The sequence below is a fragment of the Grampus griseus genome (genome assembly GCF_964374135.1).
Source record: "Grampus griseus genome assembly, chromosome: 13".
NCBI classification, from domain to species: domain Eukaryota; kingdom Metazoa; phylum Chordata; class Mammalia; order Artiodactyla; family Delphinidae; genus Grampus; species Grampus griseus.
The window spans coordinates 70,191,406-70,209,771 of NC_139007.1; the positions used below are offsets into that span (position 1 = coordinate 70,191,406).

Sequence of the window (18,366 nt, forward strand, 5' to 3'; positions counted from 1 at the left end):
AGTTTTGTTTAGGGTGAAATTTTCACCACTACGGACGGGGCAAAACTCCATATTCTGTCTCCTGTGAATTCTGAGGTTTTTCCGGTCATGCTGGTGAGAACAGGCCCCTTGTGAGCTTATGCCCCTTCTAACCCTTTCATGTGGTTCTTTCCATGGCCTCAGGGCATTACCACCTGTGCTTGTGCAGATCAGTGCTCTGACAGACACTGATGGCCTACCCTCTGAGTATCTCCTCTTTGTGCTTCTCTCTCCTCCACATACTCTGCTCTGAGAACTTCAGCCTCCTAGCCCCCCTGGATTCCACTTCCATTTCCCTAAACCGGGGACACCATCAGGCTCTGCCTGGGCTCACTTGCCCTGTGTCAAGCCCTCATAGTAGGCTGAGACAATTATAAAGTCCATCAGGTTTTTTTGTTTGTTTAATTGAAGTATAGTTTATTTACAATAGTATATAAATTACAGGTATGCAATATAATGATTCACAATTTTTAAAGTTTATACTCCATTTATAGCTATTATAAAATATTGGCTATATTCCCTGTGTTGCACAATATATCCATGTAGCTTATTTTATACATAGTAGTTTGTACCTGTTAATCCTCTACCTCTATATTGCCCCTCCCCACTTCCCTCTCCCCACTGGTAACCACTAATTTGTTCTCTATGTCTGTGAGTCTGTTTCTTTTTAGTTATATTCACTAATTTGTTGTATATTTTAGATTCCACATATGAGTGATATCAGAGTATCTTTCTTTCTCTGACTGACTTATCTCATGTAGCATAATACACTCCAAGTCGATTCATGTTGCTGCAAATGGCAAAATTTCATCCTTTTTATGGCTGAATAGTATTCCAGACACACACACACACACACACTACATATTCTTTATCCATTCACACACACACACACACACACACACACACACTACATATTCTTTATCCATTCATCTGTTGATGGACACTTAGGTTGTTTCCATATCTTGGCAATTGTAAATAATGCTGCTATGAACATTGGAGTGCATGTATCTTTTTGAATTAATGTTTTTGTTTTTTCCAGATATATACCCAGGAGTGGAATTGCTGGGTTATATGGTAGTTCTATTTTTAGTTTTCTGAGAACATTCCATACTGTTTTCCACAGTGGCTGCACCAATTTACATTCCCACCAACAGTGTAGGAGGGTTCCCTTTTCTCCACATCGTCACCAACACTTGTTATTTCTGTTCTTTTTGATTGTAGCCATTCTGACAGGTGTGAGGTGATATCTCATTGTGATTTTTATTTGCATTTCCCTGATGACTAGCAATGTTGAGCATCTTTTCAGATGCCTGCTGGCCATCTGCATGTCCTCTTTAGAAAATGTCTATTTGATTTGATTTGATTTGATTTATCTTGCCGCATCACATGGCTTGCAGGATCTTAGTTCCCCGACCAGGGATCGAAACTGCACCTTCAGCAGCGAAAGCGTGGAATCCTAACCACTGGACCACCAGGGAATTCCCTATTCATATTTAATTGGGTTGTTTGGTTTTTGATATTGAGTTTTGTGAGCTGTTTATATATTTTGGGTATTAACCCCTTATTGATCATGTCATTTCCAAGTATTTTCTGCCATTCAGTAGGTTGTCTTTTCATTTTGTTGATGGTTTCCTTTGCTGTGCAAAAACTTTTAAGTTTAATTAGGTCCCATTTGTTTATTTTTGCTTTTATTTCCTTTGCTGTAGAATAAACATCCAAAAAATATTGCTATGATTTATGTCAGGGAGTGTTCTGCCTATGTTTTCCTCTAGAAATTTTATGGTTTCCACTCTTACATTTAGGTCTTTATACATTTTGAGTTTATTTTTGTGTATGGTGTTAGGGAATGTCCTAATTTCATTCTTTTACATGTAGCTGTCCAGTTTTCCCAACACCACTTATTGAAGAGACTGTCTTTTCTCCATTGTATATTTTTGCCTCCTTTGTCCGTAAGTGCATGAGTTTATTTCTGAAAAGCTCACCTTTGTTTGTTTTTCATCTCTGGGATCACTGATTTCATTGCCTGAAAGCCAATGTCTTCGTATATTTTATTCATTTTATCAGCTATTGCGCGTGAGAAGGTAAATTCATTCCCTGTTATTTCATTTTGTTTGGAAGCTGAAGGCTTACCAAGTCTCATTTTAGAGTCTGCTTCCTGCAGTCAAACGTGCTATTAACTGTTCTAGGGTAGTTCCCAGGAAACAGACTCTCACACTCTGAGACTTGTGTACACGATGTTTATTAGTGAGTGTTCTCAGTAGTATCTCTAAGAGGCTAAGACAAGAGGGACTGGGCAGCAGAAGTTAAACTGCAATGCTGTTGTGAAAGAGGTCTCTGCCAATAATGAGGGAGCTCAAAAGGCAAAAGGATCTTTCAGAGTTGTCCCAATTATATCCCTTTCCTTACACATACACCACTGAGGTGCAGGAAGCTCTCAGGGAGAAGACATAACCTTGCGTTGAGTGAGGAGCTTTCTCTGGTAGGGAAGTGAGTATCTCTGTCCAGGCTGAGTACCACCACATCCAGTGCCTAGGTGACTGCAACCTTACACAAATGCACATCAGTTTGCGTCCTGATGAAGTGTTTTATTACAGTCAGGCAAACTTGTTTCTTATTTAAACAGCTTATCGAGATGGAAAGTATTTTTCAGCTAGTATCAGGAAAATATCTTTTCCTTATTATCCCACTTTTTACGCATCTCTCTTCAGAATTTCCTTTCAAAGACAATTAAGACTGTAAGTTAAGGTCTGCCCAGCATGACGAGGCTTTCTCTGGCAGGGACAGGGAGGTTTCATATCTGCCGGATCCAAATCCTCGATAACTAGAGGGCTCTGAAGAGACTGAACATTAAGGGACAAAACTGAATCTAAGTTGCAATTTATAATAATTTTTTCTAGGACCGATAGTAAACATTTTTCTGTACTCCTTCTGTTTGAAGGAGGCAATGTAGCATAGAACTTGAGAGCGTACACAGAAAGTTTCAGTGATGCAAGATGAATAAGCTCTCGAGATCTGCTGTACAACATTGTGCTTACAATTACCAACACTATATTGTGCTCTTAAAAATGTATTAGAAGGGTAGGTCCTGTATTAAGTGTTCTTACCACAATAAATAAAATAAAAATCATAAAATAAAATAAGTGTGCACTCTGAAGCCAGATGGCTGACACTTACATTCTGGCTCTGCCCCCTCTGTGCTTTGGACTTTGGGCAAGGTGCTATGCTTTTTAAAGCTCACGTTCCTTCTCTACAAAATGGGCTAATTATAACCCCGGACAGCGTTGCCACCACTGAGGCAGTCAGAAGCGGAATAAGGTGGTTATAAAGAGTGTGGATCTGCCACCAGACCACATGGGCCTGAATGCTGCCTGATACTTACTAATTTAATTTAACCTCTGTTTTCTTATTTAAAAAAGAGCGATTGTAATCATAGCACATCCCTAGGGTGTTTATGGGGATTAAGTGAGTTATTACAGAAAAAGCGTTTAGTAGTGCCAAGCAGATAGTAAGTGCTCAATAAATGTCAGTTCTGATTACAAGATGTTGAGGAGGTTTGCAAAGGTTGTTGTGAATTTGGTGAAGAAAAGTAGAACAGGTCCTGCTTTAAGTGCCCTTACAGTTTAGTAAATGAGAAGGTCCAGGGTCTAAGTAATGATAAAAATAAGGTGGAACATTATCAGAATTTTAAAAAATGAACAAATAAAGCTCTGTGGAAAATAAAGGAGAAGGATATTAATTTCTAGTGAAAAGTGGCAATTGAAAGACGGAACTTGTAAAGGCAGTTAACCTGAACCATAAGCAGAGCAGGCAGAATTTACGCTTCCTCATTTATTTGGTTAAAAGTAGGCAACTTCATAATTGACCTAACTGCAAAAAGGGGGCTGGGCAGCACCATCCGTGTAATTTCCTGAGGCTGTGGGACCAAGTGTCTAAAGCTGCCCAGAGCTATGACTTTAAGAATCTGAAACACTGCCCCTCTCCCTGCCCTACCTCCTACTCAACTCCAGTCATCTAGGGCTCCCAAGGTGGGTAGAGAAGTGGTTACCAAAACTCACTTCCCCATGCAGTCCAAAGAGAGAGCCCCTGGCGATTCTGTTTCTGCTGGCATGAGGAAGTAAGTATTTCTCACCACTTCCCTATGGAGCCGGGGTTACTGTTGTCTGAAGTCATAACTCTTCCTCAAAACGTTAAGTACAGACTAAAGAAAGGCTCCACTCTGTGTAGCGCTAATGAAATACAAGCCCTGTTTCTCAGCCTTTGAAAGTGGTTAAACAGCAAGAGAACTTGGACATCCCTAAGCTGAGCAGCAGGGCAGTCATCTGAATTTGCTGTGCTCAGGAGCATCTCCGTAAGATTACAGCCTGGATGTTAGTCTGGAGGATTGCAGAGGCAAAGGCCGTGGAGGCAGGCTACTCTTGCCGTGCCACTGGCCCCGTGTCAGACAAGTCCCTTTACCCCGCTGCACTTCAGTGTTTTTACCTGTGAAATAAGGAAAGTATTAGCTGTCGTTATTTGAGTGCTGATAATGTTCTAGACACAACATTTCAGGTAAGCAGTAGTATTCTTTCCTTTTCGCAAATGAAGAAAATGGAATTCAGAGAGTTTAAATGACTTACCCAGGGTTACTCAATAAGAGTCAGTATTTAATTTTCAGGTCTGTCTCTAAAGCATGTGCTCTAAGGAGCTAGCAGCCCTCCCTAAGCCTGGCATGTCATAGGAACTCAATAAATCACAGCTATTATTAACATTTCAAAATGACATTGACCATAATTACCACCTGCACCTAAGAATATGGATTTAAAAAAAGATAGATATAGGGCCTATTTTCCTTTTTCCACTGGCACGTACAAATGCCATCTTATGGTTTATAGAGGAATATATTTGCCTCTTAGAATCGTGACCAGAGTTTGGCTTCAGAAAAAAAGAGAAATTCCATTTCTGCATGCTGCATGCATAATGTAATAATGGAGAAAAACACTGGACGAGGAATTAATAAGCGCTTCATACTTTAAAAACAAATTTTTATTATCTCATTATATCCTGATACCAACTCCCTTAATTTATTTTTGTCCTAATTTAACAGATAAGAAAACAGTCTCTGAGTGGAGTAGTAATATGTCTGGTTGAAACCTGTGCTTCTGTTTTTAATGCCTCTTGTCCAAACTCTACCACTAAGTAGCCAAGCAGCTTCTGGCAAGGCGTTTCTCTTCTCTTTGTCTGGGGTTCTTTGTCTGTAAAATACGTGTGGGCTGTAGATCACCTGATTTCCAAGACATTTCTTCTCTAATGGCCTTGGCACCTTTCAACCATTAACTGTGGCTTCAGGGATGGCCTCTTGTTCAAGAGGAAACTCACCCGTCCATGGGTTGGTTGCTTAAAATTGTGCTATGTTTACCCAATAGTCTTTGTGTATGCAACGCTTATGGCATTGCATTGATGACTCTGATTAGATTTAGTATTAAATAGTATTTTCTTGAAGTTTGATCCTTTACTTTCATTCAGGAGAGCTCTCTGGAAATCTCAATCCTGGGATAAATGAGGCAGAGTTCTCAAGGTGTCTTTACTTTCTTCACACATACAGCTATTTGTAGGGCATTTCTTCAGTCATAACATTAACACTGCTGATTTACAAGTTATTTATCTTGCATATAGAATACAGAGAAGTTGCTCTCTGATTGTCATCTATGTAACACCCAATAATAAGATTGGGATAGTCTGACAAGGGAAAAGCTACGCTGAGCAGAGTGGGCTAGGCATTCATTCCTCAGAGCAGTTGAAAGATTTGCTTTGCAGGAAGCTGCTTCTCCCTTGTAGAGTTGGGCCACTGAACAGTTCCAAGAACAGAGGGAATGTCTTTATTTAAAGATGGTTAATTATCTCTAGGCTAATGGAAGAGACCACCTGGTGATAGGGGTTCTAAACCTCAGGCCTGTGCACGGTTAAATCTCTCTGAAGTGAGGTTGTATTGGGCCGGAGCAATATTTGGTTTTATTTTAATGCACTTAAAATTCTTCCCAGTCTAAGCATTTCTCAGCTTCATTTATTCATGTTATCTGCCTGCTCCTCAAAGTCATTTTGAAACAGAGGCCCCTACTTTCTGTGCTTTCATTATGTTCTAAATATTTTACATACATCTTATTTATCCTCAAGATAGAATTGTGTTAGCTATTAGCATCTCCTGTTTACAAATGAGTAAACTGAGGCTCAAAAGGAAGGACTTGCCCAAGGCAAGATAACTTATAGATACCATCAGGATTGGCTGACCATTAAGCTAGAGGCTTAATGGGTCTTGTTTTGCTTGGATTCGTGTCATCTGGCTCCAGTGCCTTCTCAAGTGAGCTTATCAAGGGCCGCTCCATTCCATGACCTGGATTTATTCTTTCATGTGAACAACCTAAACCCACAACTTATTTAAACACAGACACCATGATTAGCGATACTTAAGCCACTGAGGGTGTCATGGTCTTGCCTTTGCTACAGGGATCCCCCTGCACCCACCGTATTCACTACTGAACCCACGATTTTCAAGCCATTGGCAAATTACTGTGTCTATAATAGTCTCTTTAATTATTACTAAAGGAACTCGTTCAGCAGAGAGAAGACCTGGGGAAAGGGGACTTGCATAGTACACGTCTTCAAATCCAAAAGAGAGTCGATATATGTCCATGGTTCCGAAGGGCAAAGCCTGGCAGTCAACCTGATAGAAAAACTCCAGTTTATCAGAACTGCCCATCAATCGTACGGACAAATCCATGCCAGGGGAGCCTTCCTCCCCGGACACTCAACCCCTAGGTTACCACCCGCCTGTGGAGCGCCCGAGCTCGCATCCCCACTGCGACCTAAAGCCACCTCCCCGAGAGCCTCCCCTGCTAAAGCCCTGCCAGCGCCTGCCCCACGGCTGCAGGAAGCTCACGGCCGTCTCCTGGCAACCGCAGACGCGGAGCCAGGGTCGCAGAGCCGGCTCCTAGCTCAGAGCTCAGCCGCTGCCTGGGTCCGCCTCTGCCATGAGCACCAAACAAACCAGAAAGAAAGAGGTGCATCCTATCAGCTCGGCGCACGGATCGGATAAATCTAAAGAGTAAGGGACCTCTGCCTGCCCATCCCACCCCTGGCCTGACCCCTGGCCTGACCCCTCGTCCTGGCGCTGCTTCCTGTAGCGAACCATGCCAGGACGCGAGTTCAGATGGCCTCTTGGGAGCTTCTTTCCCTTCTGTGGTAACCCAGACTCGGGAGGTTCTTGCCCTCATTCTTCCTCCATGCCTGCCTCGATCCACCTCCTCCCAGGTTTCCCTATTTCAGCTGCTCGGCAGCTGCACTCTGGCTGCCATCCATGAACCTCCCACCCCTTCCTGCCCCTCCTCTCCTTCAGAGTCCACCCAGGCACTTGGAAAGGCTGCTGCTTCCTTGCCAAAGAGGCGAGGCTCAAAGTCAGGACCACATCTGCATGGCCCCAGTACTAGCAAAAAGAGACAGAGACAGAGAGAACTTTCAGCTCAGTGATGATTGCCTAGTTTGTATCTGCCCCTGTCCAACAACTAAAGACTTTTAGTCAGATTATATCAGACATAAAATGGTTTTTAAAAGTTAAAACTATATAAATATGTAATTCACGTTACTAATGTTTACTCCAAGAAAGTGTACAGACTTTAGCTCATGGAATCTACATGATGCCTCTCTACCTGGGGTTTGTCGTGTCTGTGTATGTACCTCTTTATTACTTTTTTCCCCCTCTAAAAATACCTAGTTATTAATAACACAGATTTGGGGCTATTATTTGAACTTACAGATTTCTAAAATGTATCCCAGCTATAAGAGAGTGCCAGCTGCTAAACCTAACTCCGTGGGGTCGTTCGCGTTTTCCCACTGTGCCTGTGAGGGGTGGACAGGCAATGCTATTTAGTTAGGTTTTTCGATTTCGGTACTCCGTGGGGTCGTTCGTGTTTTCCCACTGTGCCTGTGAGGGGTGGACAGGCAATGCTATTTAGTTGGGTTTTTCGATTTCGGTACTCCGTGGGGTCGTTCGTGTTTTCCCACTGTGCCTGTGAGGGGTGGACAGGAAATGCTATTTAGTTGGGTTTTTCGATTTCGCTGGCCTAATTCTTCATCTCCTTCTTTACCTTGAGAACCCCACATTGAACTTCTGTTCACCGATGCCTAGTATTTAAACTCTTTCCCTCCCTGAACTCCTCTCCCGCACTTATTCCTATGTCTGTGAGTCTCTCTTCCTAGTTCTGTTTTCTCTCATAAGCAGGCTTCCAGCTTCCTGGCAGATAATCCATTCATTTTTATTAGTAACTTAAATTGCAGATCCTATATTACCTACGTAAGTGATTTTTAACAGAATTGCTCTCCTGCTACGTACCAGTGTAGGGCAGGTCATTTCAGTATTTTCTAGTTGCTTCCATTCTTATAGGTCCAAGTTCTACAAGACCCTACAGGATCAAGGTCTTTCCCCTTTTCCCCTATTCCTTTTCTGACTTTACCTCCCCCTTGTTCATGTACTGTCCTCCTTTTCACATCCTGGAGCACCCCAGGCTTGTTCCTGCCTCAGGGCCTTTGCTTTGCTATTTCCTCTGCTAGAAAGTCATTTCCATATGGTTTTCTCCCTCATCTCCTTTAGGTATTTAGCTCAATGCCATTTTCTCATGTCAGCTTCTTTGGCCAACTGGTTTAAAATTGCTATCCCCACTTTCCTGCCAAAACCAGAAACTCCCCGTTTTTCTTTTGCTGCTTTATTTTTTGTCATTAATTGCTTTGCTCATTAACATACTATATATTTTGCTTTAAAAATTATGTTTATGCATATGTCACCTTAATAAAATGTAAGTTCCATGAAGGCAAGAATTTTTCCTTTTCTATTTTATACGCTGTTGAGTCCTTAGTCACCTTTGGGTCATATGTAGTAGGCACTCAAAAATGTTTATGTAATGAATAAGTGAATGACAGTGATGAAATAAAAGACTATAACAGGGTTGCAATACACCAAAAATAGAAAAGCAAACTTAGTAATGGTTATAATTAATGTACATCAAAGGCTCACAACTCTTAAGGAGCTTTGATTTTAAAGAGTTTATATCCTGAAAGAGATGAGATTGTTAACGCCCATTAAAAAAAAAAAACTGATCAAACCAGATACCATAAAACACAGTACCTGGCCTGGTTTTGTGGTGATTTTATCACATGATAGAGATAAGATCCCTGCTGATAAGATGTTAACCCTTTCCTTACTGGGACGTCCCATTTCTTTTTGAGATGATGTTATTTCTAACAGTTTTTTTTTCCCAGAAAATGTCTGAATTGAATTATATCAATAAAAGTACATGTGTATATTTATGAAAATACAAGAGTAAGGGCAAATAGTTATACAATATCTAGGCTTTGCTAGAAACTAGCTATTGAGTATTAAACATCAAATCATTAGGTTCTGCTGTAGCATTATACGATAGAATGTGAAGTCCGCTGTAAATCATGTTTATCCTCTAAGTTTTACTGAAGAACTAATTATAGATATCAGGCTAAGTCATAGATTTAGGTGTCACCTAGCCTGGGGCCCAGGGATCAAAGTCTAGCAAGGCTCCAGTGTAATTGTCATTTGAAATATACTGGGGACATTTAGAGTAAGTTTTTATATGTCATTATTTTACCACACCTTGTGGTTATACATCCAATAAATGCAACTAACTCTACATAGTCCTGAGTACGGAAATGAGAGAAAAAGTGTTCGGAGCCTTGAAACTGGCTGTCCCATAAAACCTTATTCTCCTACAGCTGCCGTCTGTAGCATATCTCTTGTATTCCGTAAACTTATGTGTCAAATTGGGTACAGGACCAGGTCTGGCTTTTGCCTAGTCTGGTGGCTGGCACATAATAGCCACTCACGATTTGTTTATTAAATGAGTTCATAGTTTAGTTACCTAGCTTGGTTTTCATTCCTTCTAAATTTGATTGAAGCCTGGTTCTCCCTCCTTTTCTGATTTGATCCACTGTTGGCAAAATTCAAAAACTGAGATGTTTCAACTGAGAAAGCAGAACCATCTATGTCCAACTGTGACCAAATTCATAAGTAAATATGACTTTGAATTACCAAGAATAAGTATGCCAGGTAACTGAGCTGACAGTTTTTACATTAGATTAAGGTATTTCTATTTTATGTATTCTGTATTTCTCTGTATCAGCAAGAATGAAATCTCTGATATAGGGTTCACCCTTGCACTATTTTTTGTGACATTAGATATGTCATTTTTTAATTTTGACATTCAATTTTTTCTTCTTTAAATGAAGGACCATCTACTTAAAATTGTTGCCATTCCAACATTCCCTGTCCTCCCTTCTCTACTTTATTTTTTCCTACAGCTCCAAACTATCATGATTCTTTCAGCATTTTTTTTAACTCTGCTAGATCCATAAGTGAGAGAATTTTGTTACAGTAAAGTGTTCAAAACTTAGATTTAACTTATTGTTCTAATTGGGGGTGTCATCTTTTTAAAATTTCATCTTTGAGAATAGTATTTTTTATTGTCATAGCAACTGTCACAAATTATATCTTTCATTAGTAGTACCTAATGATAATTAGAAATTACAAACCAATTTAAATTAATCAATTTGAAAACTAATGTGTACTGCAAAGATACCATGGAAGGATTTGTAGTGACAGCAAGACAAAAATTTGATCTTCTTTGACGTACTGAATATAAGTCTTGGTGTAGATGATAGACAACTTAAAAGAGGGAAGAGAAGGCATGCAATTTAAGTATTAAGAGTTATTAGAAGTGTTCATGCTTACACTTGAAATGCTAAAATATTTGAAACTTGAATGGGAAGTTTGAGATAGGAATACAATTTGGTGTTTATAGTCACAAAGTTTTGTTCCACTTCCAATAGCACATTAAAATCAAGATCAAACAGATAATTTGAACTAATAAGAATTATGCAACCTTCTAGATTCTTAGAGATGATGAAATATCATTAGACCTCTTTTTAAAAAATGTATTTTATTGAAGTATAGTTGATTTACAATGTTGTGTTACTTTCTGCTGTACAGCATAGCGATTCAGTTATACGTATATATATATACGTTCTATTTCATATTCTTTTCCATTATGATTTATCACAGGATATTGAATATAGTTAGACCACTTTTAAAAACAGAATGAAATATATTTCATAAAGCTCAAGTTACTCTATACTTACTGAAGTGTACATTTAAATTTCATAGAATTCTCAAAAAAGATCAACATATTTGTCTATACAAAACTTTGAAAACAAGACTATTACAAGAGTGGAATCATGATTAGTACTATGAAAGCAACATAAAATAGAAGAATATATATCTTACTGAGGATTAAATTAAGTGAATTCTTGGTTATACCAGGTCAAAGAGAGAGCTGCTTCAATGAAACCATGCAACAGTGGTTAATAGAAAATAGATAATCTATTCCTCTACCAACAGAAATCAAAAAGGAAAAAAATGTGTGTGTGCACGAGAGAGAGAGAGAGAGAGAGAGAGAAGGGAGATGCCTTTTGTAGCTCTAGGTATAGTCCTTATAGCTCCACAGAAGAAGGCAGAGAGGGAAGAGGAGAAGCGGGGCAGGATACAACCCAGGGTTCACACTCAGTTTTGTGACTTACCCAGGTCACCTCTGAGAACCTCAACAACTAAGGTCATAAGTACTCACAATTTAAAAGGTGATCTCTGGTGACAAAAACTTCCCTAGAGGAAAGCCAATTCTTTATGTTCATTTCCCAATGATTCACTGAGCGCTTCTCATGCCCAAGTCACTGGTTGGCTTGGGAGAATAAGGAATTGCAAAACAGGGTACAAGTCCAGGGATTTGTAATCTAGGGGAGAAAAACTAAGATTCAAATAGAAATAACTAGGAAATACACAGTAATGTCAGATTTGTCAGGGAGAACTTGTTGGAAATAATGGAAGGAACCATGTATTGGCATAGGGTTAGATTAGAGAAATTATGACATTTCTAAAATGATGGTTATGTGAGTTAGAGGATAAGAGGGTCACTTCCAACTGGAGCTGGTCTTTCATCATCCCCCTCTAACAGCCACTCTCCAACTTCGAAAGGCACAGCTAGTGAGATGGCTAGGGCAGGTGATGGAGATGTTTGAGGCACAGAAAGTCATCCAGGTTGGCTGGAGAAGAGGGATTTCATATGAATGTACTGGCACAAAGAGCATCAGAGGTGAGTATGCAGCACGTGAGAAGGACAGATTAAGGAATTTGAACTCTGTGTGATGGGGAAACATAGACTGTTTTCAATGTCAAAATGATGATTTATGAGGTACAGTTTAACAATTGTCTGAATGGAATTCATGCTGAATTAAGAATCAGGGTAGCAAGGAATGAGTGATGATAATGGGAGATAATGGGGGGATGCTTGCTTCTGGGAGCTCTCCATGAGAGTGAGGAACTTTTTTAAAGAAGGGTGAGTGGGTACAGAGCAGACCTGTAAGATGATTGTGGTCAAAGACCACAAAGCCAAGTTACTGACCTTCAGTGGCAGTGGTGATGGTGTCCAGGTGATGATGCCACCATGTCTGAAAAGGGAAGGGAAAAAAGCTTAAATGAAATTCAATGACAAATTTCTGAGGGCCTTCCCTGGCTTATTTTTGCCTTTTCTTCAGGGCTTGGCACGATGTGTGTTTAATAAGGATGTGTGTACTTTGAGTTAAAATAGAAACCTGGTGTGGCAGCTTGGCCATAAAACCCTCTGTCTCAGAACCAGAGAGAGACTATGAGACCCAGAGGGAAGAGGCCCTGTCAATCATCCCCAGGACACCAGGCAACACTCAGCACGGATTAGGGCATCATATAAATGTCTATTGCATATTTCTTAAATATAAAAATCTCAGCCAAAAAGCCCTGCTTAATGAGGCTAGGAATAACCTGTTAGTCTTAGTGGGATCTGTCACTAGTTCTTCCTTTGAAATAATCTTAATCTGAACATTTGTTTAATAATTTGTTAAAACTTGACATGGGTTAACAATTATTTCTGGCAATGAAAAAAATTTTTTTAATCAACCAATTTTTATTTTGTTTCCTTTTGGAGGAGAAATGGTTCCTCCTCAGTTTACTCTGTAGCATTATTAGAGGAGTAGAAGATGTTAGATTAAAAAGATTTAAATTTACAAACTCACGGAATTCGTACTTCAGCGTTACCTAAAAACAAAATCAAACTTATACTTTGAAACTCACAGCACTGTTGCTAGTGCTTCAAATGAGCAAAGTAATATTGCCTCAATCAAAAGTGATTATTTAAAAATATTTTAGTTGGCTTTACTATTATTTTGACATTTCCAGGTCACAGATTATTGAAATTAAGGGATTAAATAATCTATAAACTGATTAGGCTACTTAATGTGAGATAAGAATGACTAAAATGACTAAATCCAAGATGTTAAAAATATACCTTTGATATGATTTGTATAATTTGATAAAATTTGTATAATATGAAGTATTGGATAGAAATATTCCTAATCTTTCTTACTTTGACCCTTGACAAAGAAGACGTGCATATGTTGTCAGAAGAAGTATTCAACTAGGTGCTTTGAAATTTTATTACATTCTTTCGTAGGGTAGGTTCAGGCTAATTAATTCCAGGGTCTAGGGCTATAGGCGTGCTGATTTGTATAGCTGAATTAACATATGGTACATTTTAAAAGTAGACTTTATATATAAAGTATATATATATATATATATATATATATATATATATATACACACACACACACACACATGTATAAAGTATATATATAAATATATAAAGTATATATAATATATATATTTATATTTTTGCTGGTGCCAAATGAATACCATAGTCTAAAGATTTTGTGATTATTTTCATTCCATCCTCTGACATGATGGGCATCAGAATTACATACATTACTTCAGTTGAAGTCCTCAAAATGTCAATGTGCCCTTTCTGCTCCCATTTCTTCACCTTTCAGTCTTCAATTCAGGGAAGAAATATGTCTAGTTTAGTTATAAATTAATAAAAAAGGCTACTACAGGTCATCAAACCTTGTGGATACACAGGCAAAAGGAGAGGAAGCAGGAAGAACTGTGGCCTGTTTTGCCTGCTTTCATCCCAGGTATGAGCCAGAAACACCGTGAGAGTTTAACCAGGTGAGGTCATGGTCAAAGGTGAAGCCTGTGCTGTACAATCTGCTAACAGAGCTCTTTCCACATACTATTGTAACGAATTAATTAGAAATTGGAGACAAAGCCACATGTTTGCTCCACCTTGGATCAAAGTCTAGGAGGGATTTGTGATCAGTTTGCTCCATAGACAAAGAATAAGTTTAGGAAGAAAATAGTTGGAGTTGTATAAAAAGAAGAAAAAAAAATGTTTAATTGGAGCTTGTGCATGTACTCACCCAGGGTGCTGAGGACCTGTTGTTTCTTTCATGGATTTTGGTTAAAGTCATTAAGGACATTATCTCATGTATTTGCATATCATGTTTTGTCCTTGCTCTTTAAAATATCAACTTTGCTGCTGGACAGTGTTAGATCCCGGTAAAAGGCAGAAGCTTCAGATACTAGGGGCCTGTGTTCATTGGGATCAGAACAGCAGAAGAAGCCCCCTCCTATTCTGCTCTCTCCCTTTGTTCCTCCGTCTCTCAAGAGGGCTCAGGGGAACATGTGTCACTCCAGCTAAATCTATCCTCTCTTATCCTTTCCTGGAGTTCTCCTTTCCTTCTGACCTGCCCCTGCTTTGTTTTCTTTCTTCTACCCCCCAAATTAAGTCATTCTCTGATGGTCTTGCTTCACTCCCCTCTCCTTTATCCCTTTTGATTATCTAAAACAATGATGATTAAAGATGACTGAATTAGCACCCGTGGTCCTTACCATGTAATTGAGCTCAAGTTCAAGGGGACAAATCCACTTGGATGTACTCTCCTACTCCAAGTTAAATATTTCCAAGATGGAGGTCATCATTTTCTCTTCCAAATGTGTAGATTTCCCATGTTTATTTTAGAGAGTCTTACTACCATCTTCCCTGCCACGTTGAGTGTCAAGCAGCTATCTTTGACCTTCACCCTCCTTTGTCTGTTATGTCCAGTTGGTTTCCATGTTCTTTTGATTTTCCCTTCAAATTGCTTCTCTACCCTGGCTCAGTGTTCATTTCATAATGATTTGACTTACATACGTCATGAAATGATTACCATAATAAATTTAGTGAACATCTGTCACCTCATGTAGATAAGACATTAAAGAATTAGAAAAAAAAATTTCTTCCTTGTGATAAGAACTCTTAGGATTTAATCTTTTAACAACTTTCATATACCGAGTTGACCAAAAAGTTTGTTCAGGTTTTTCCGTAACATCTTATAGAAAACCCTGAATGAACTTTCTGGTCAACCCAATATAATGTACAGCAGCGTTAATCATATTTATTATGCTGTACCTTACATCTCTAGTACTTATTTATCTTATAACTGGAAGTTTGTAACTTTTGGCTACCTTCATCCAGTTCCACCTCTCCACCCCCACCTATGGTAATAACAGATTTGATCTCTTTTTCTATGTGTTTGGTTTGTTTGATTTTGAAGTATAATTAACCTGCAACATGCTGTTATTTGCTGGTACACAGAGTAGTGATTCGATATTTCTATACACTTCAAAATGATCACCATGATGAAGATGTTACATAATTATTGACTATACTCCCCACACTGTACATTTCATACCTGTGACTCATTTATTTTGTAATTGAAAGTTTGTACCTCTTAATCTCCCTCACCTATTTATGTTCGTATTCACACAAGCACAGTATATTAAAAAAATAGATAAATGTTGAACTTTTAAAGTTAAATGCCTAATTAAATAATTTTCATCAAACCAAGAGAGTAAAGGTTGGCATAACAATCTGACTTTAACTCTTTTTAATTTTTACATTTTTTAGAGGTTGCAATTTATTTCTTCACGTATTTAATATTTCTGAAGAATATGGCTCAGAATGCCCCTAATGCAAATTAAGTCAATTGTGTATTCTGATTCCTTCAGGGTATTAGCTGATGCTACTTCATAAGGCATGCTGATTACACACTGCGTAAATAAACTACCTCCCACTATGAATAGATCATGTCTTTACCCTGAGCAGCATGCTCAAAGAAAATAATAGCAAAATTCCAGATCCTCACTTTATTGAAATTTTAACATCCTCGCAGGGGAAGTAATCTAATTAAAGCATATATAGGAGTGTGTATGGCCTGTGTGTAAATAAGATTCTGCTTCTTTTAAAACTTTTTCTTAGAAGTGTCTAATGATTTTGTGCCAGCTAAAGTTTTCTTTGGTTTTCAGCTCTTATATATATTTTTCTGTTGTATTATATAATCTTGTTAACTGACCTAAGAATTTTTTAAAAATCATTCTGTCATCTTTGCTAGGGATGTGATTAACAAGGGCTTTTAAGTTTTAAAAAGTTATTTCATTAGTGTTATTAATAACCAGATTATAAAATATATATTAATGCAAATATGAACTACTTTTATTACATATAAAGACAATTTTGACTTTTTCGCAAGTCCAAATTATACACGGTTTAATTTACCAGGAATAGGTATACATGAAAGACAGACAAAATACATTTTGTTGAATATGACTTGGCAGTCAAATATATCACAGAATCTAGATTTAATTTAACTATGTATTATGACTCTAGGAACAGATAATACTGCTATCACAACGTGATGTTTGGATTTTCCTAAATTTGCCTTTTAAAATCCCCAGCTTTTCTTTTTCTTTCTTTCTTTTTTAATTTTTTATTTTTTTTGCGGTACACGGGCCTCTCACTGCTGTGGCCTCTCCCATTGCGGAGCACAGGCTCAGGACGCGCAGGATCAGCGGCCATGGCTCACGGGCCCAGAGGCTCCGCGGCACGTGGGATCCTCCCGGACTGGGGCATGAACCCACGTCCCCTGCATTAGCAGGCGGACTCTCAACCACTGCACCACCAGGGAAGCCCTCTTTTTCTTTCTTTTTAAAAAACAGGTTTATTGATGTACATTTGACATACAATAAATTGCACATATTTAAAGAATGCATACTGATAAGTTTTGATGTACATCCACATACATGAAAGCATCAACACAATCAAGATAATGAACAGATCTACCGTTCAAAAAAGTTTCCTTGCCTTCCTTCTGTCTTTCCCTGACCCCAGTTCCCAGGCAATCACTGTTTTATTTTCTGTCACTATAGATTAGTTTACATTTACTAGAGTTTTATATAAATGGAATAATAAACTTCCTTTTGTATGGCTTCTTTCACTCATAATTATTTTGATATTCATCCGTGTTGTTGCCAATAATTAATGTAGAATTAGTATTATTTCTTCCTTAAATATTTAGTAGACTTTACCAGTGAAGCCATTTGGGTCTGGAGTTTTCTTTGTAGGAAAATATTTAATGCTAAGTTCACTTTATTAATAGATACAGACAAGGGTATTCAATATCTCTAGTCCAATCTACCTCCTCTTTACCAAGGATTCTTAGTTTGTATTCTTCAGGGAACTGATCCATTTCATCTAAGTTATCAAATATATGGACATAGAGTTGTTTGTAATATTTCCTTATTATCTTTTTAATGTCTATGGGATCAGTAGTGATGTCTCTTTTTCCATTCTGATTGGTAGTTTGTATCTTCTCTCTCACATTCCTGATCAATCTGACTAGAGTTTGATCAGTCAGAGAACTGGCTTTTTGATTTATTGATTTTTCTCTGTCATTTTTATGTTTTCTATTTCTATTAACCTGCTCTAATTTTTTATTAATTTACATTAGATTTAACTTGCTCTCTTCTTCCTAGTTACTTAGGATGGAAACTGAGTACATTGTTATGAGACTTTGATTCTTTTCTAATGTAGACATTTTGTGCTATAAACTTCCCCTATCTATTGCTTTAGTGGCATCCTATACATTTTAATGTGTTATATTATCATTTTTATTCAATTCAGATATGTTTATAACTTCTTTTTTTATTTCTTCTTTGACACATTGGTTAATCATAAATATTTTATCTAGATTCCAATTATCTTCAAATTCTCCAGGTGTTTTGGTTAGAGATTTCTAGTGTAATTTCCATTGGTCAGGTAACATATCTTGTATGACTTGAATTCTTTCAAATTTATTGAGACTTGTTTGATGTCTCAGATTATAGTATGACTTGGCAAATAAAATGTATGTTCTGGAAAAGAATGTTCATCTGAAGCATGAGGGGCAGAGCCTCAGGTGCTCCAGCATCATCACAAGTTGTGGCAGAGATAGGGGAGGATGGGGGAAACGGCTGCTTCTCCTGGGCACTAGGGAATGCAGCTAGACCTGGATCCAAAG

General features: G+C 38.3%; 1 protein-coding gene across 2 annotated transcripts in view; it reads left to right on the top strand.

The window, feature by feature from the left end:
- Positions 1–7,022: 7,022 nt before the first annotated feature.
- ADGB (androglobin) overlaps positions 7,023–18,366 on the top strand; it is a gene marked incomplete at both ends in the record, with an annotated part of 169,012 nt that continues 157,668 nt past the window's right edge. For both annotated transcript variants that reach the window (XM_082669389.1, XM_082669388.1), the window contains one exon: positions 7,023–7,096. In XM_082669389.1, coding sequence (XP_082525515.1) covers positions 7,023–7,096 — 74 coding nt within the window. The remainder of the gene's footprint in view (positions 7,097–18,366) is intronic.